At 49.7% G+C, this 2,318-nt stretch overlaps 1 protein-coding gene across 1 annotated transcript in view; it reads right to left on the bottom strand.

Moving 5' to 3' along the window:
• Window positions 1-936: 936 nt before the first annotated feature.
• DDX31 (DEAD-box helicase 31) overlaps window positions 937-2,318 on the bottom strand; it is a gene marked incomplete at its 3' end in the record, with an annotated part of 32,892 nt that continues 31,510 nt past the window's right edge. The window contains exon 20 of the mRNA XM_081967095.1: window positions 937-1,258. Within this exon, the coding sequence (XP_081823221.1) occupies window positions 937-1,258 (322 nt within the window). The remainder of the gene's footprint in view (window positions 1,259-2,318) is intronic.

The raw sequence follows: 2,318 nt of genomic DNA, 5'->3' as shown, positions 1-2,318 counted from the left end.
GAGGTTTTTAAGAAGAGGTTGGATATCCATTTGTCTGAAACGGGGTAGAGTTTTTTGCTTCAACAGGGAGCTGGACTAGAAGGCCTCCAACTTTGTTATTCTCATAAAAACCAATAACAAGGAAAGAGAGGGCAAAGGATTCCCCCCCCCCCCCCCCACTTATAATTCTTGGATTGTTAGGAGCGATCAGAATGGAGTGACGGGAAGAGAGCGGAGAGAATTTGGAGGGTTCAATTAGCAACTTTGGACTTTGTTGGGGGAATCTGCTTTACATTACTTGCAGAATTTGGGACATTTCCTCAGCATAACTAATTAACCCTTCATTGCCAGCTTCTGCTGTATTCTCCAGTCAAATACTATATTGCAACAACAAAAATTAACATTATCCTCGTGTTCGGAGGGACCGCTCCTAGGAAAAATCCAGAGCCAGAAGGAAGGAGAAAATCCAACTTGCACCCAAGGTTTTTCTTTTTAATTAATAGATAGACTGCCTCTATCTAGGGAGGTTCCAGGAGAAAATTTCCCTTTTTTCAAATGGAAAGCTGGGTTGAATTCAGCCCCCTTGTAAGGCTGTGGACCCATCAAGTTGGCAACATGCGATGGGGATTTTTAGTTTCCCCAGGTGGATCCCCAGCCTTCCTACCAGGTTGGGGCTAATTAAGCATCGGGTACACCCTGAATCCGGCAGAGCTGATACTTTCTACCCCTTCCCACGGCTAGGGATAAACAATGGTTGAATTGGCTCGCTTACCAGTCATCTGGATCACTTCCCAGAGTCCAGGGGCCATTTCCTTCCCTCTGGAGGTCGGTTTGGTAGGTCTCCCGCCGGATTGGCGTTTCCAACTTCATGGCGGGGGTCTTCCGAAGTGATATTCAGCGGCCTGGTGCCCCTCCCTCCTTCCCACACTTGAAGCAAGTTGAAGCAAACCTTTGCGCTTAGGGCGGTTTGTGGTTTAAACGGCTCCCCTTTTCCCTTGGCGGGGTGATCTTCTCCATATTCGTCCGGCCCCGGTATTGGTTTCTGGCCATATCTATTTCAGCGTCCTCAGCTACGAGGTACCACTTGTGTAAGCAGTGAGGAGCCCCTCGGGCCAGGCAGGAGGTGTACAGATCATCGTTCAGCCTGTCTTTGAACCAGCTCACCAAGAGGTCCACCCGGCACGCGAGGTTTCGGAATCCCTCGGTGTATTCCGCTCCTGGCCTGCCACCTTGCTCCACCATCCGGATACGATCCCGGTTGGCCAAAGGGTCTTCAAATCTGTAGTCGTAGGGCCATCATGAAACAACGGTCAAAAATTCCGCAGCTCGGGAGCATCGGCCTTGAGGAGTGTCCCCGTCCAACGAGCAGCCGCTCCATTGAAGGCTAGGGTCCTCCCTCAAAGTCGTGCCCCTTGGGCTGATTTTGCCAGTACTTGTAGGACTTGGGCGAAGAAGAGTCCCAGCTTCTGGGGGGGTCTCCATTGTATTGGACACCTAGTGGGGGAGTCTTCCTCTCTAGTCTGGGTTGGCCGGGGACAATCATCTGGGGTGGCCTGATGGATGGCAGGCTCGTTTGGCGGCTCCGGGGGCCTGGGGTGGCGGCTCCCCCCATCTCTGGCTGGTGCCTCTTCCGCGCTCCTTCGTTGGCGGTCTCACGCACCTCGGACGTTTAAGTTCTCCAACGCTCTCTGCTCGCTGCTCTGTTTGGATATGATTTGCAGGATCCCCTCGGTAGAAGAAAAAAAAAATCTCAATCTCTCTCTCTCTCTCCCCGGGTTGATCACTTTTGCAGACCCTGCTTTATGGAAGACCCCTTAATCAAGGCAGTAGAGAGTCTTTAAACTTGGCATTTGGAAAAGAAAGCTGGGCGGAAAGGAAAAGGGCCTAAGGGCCTTTAAGGTAATTCAATAGGAATAAAAGAAGTTAGAATCCCCTCCCAACCGTCCATTCCGGTGTGGATTTTGGCCAATCCGCAGGTGTGAAGATGGTTTTGTTTTGTTTGTTTGTTAAGGGAAGATCTGGGAAAGGGATAAGAAGATTTTCTCAGTCTTGCTTCCTGAATAGGGCAGTCTGCATGGCTCTCCCTCCTTATCTTTTCCTCAAAAGGTGAGAAAATGCGCTGCCTCCGGACTAGCAGTTGTAAAGCGATTAATGACATGATATGGGACATATAGGAAAGAAGGGTAGAAAGGTCTGTTTATTTTATTGCATTTATCTATTCCGCCAAGCATGAATTAGATAGCAGATGTAAGAATAGACATGATTTTGGATACATGAAATGGATACGAATACAAGAGAATAATAGGACAGGGGCGGTAGGCACGCTGGTGCGCTTATGC

This window comes from Natrix helvetica (assembly GCF_964273705.1).
Source record: "Natrix helvetica genome assembly, chromosome: 15".
Lineage (NCBI taxonomy): Eukaryota > Metazoa > Chordata > Lepidosauria > Squamata > Natricidae > Natrix > Natrix helvetica.
This window is presented reverse-complemented; position numbering and strand designations above follow the sequence as displayed.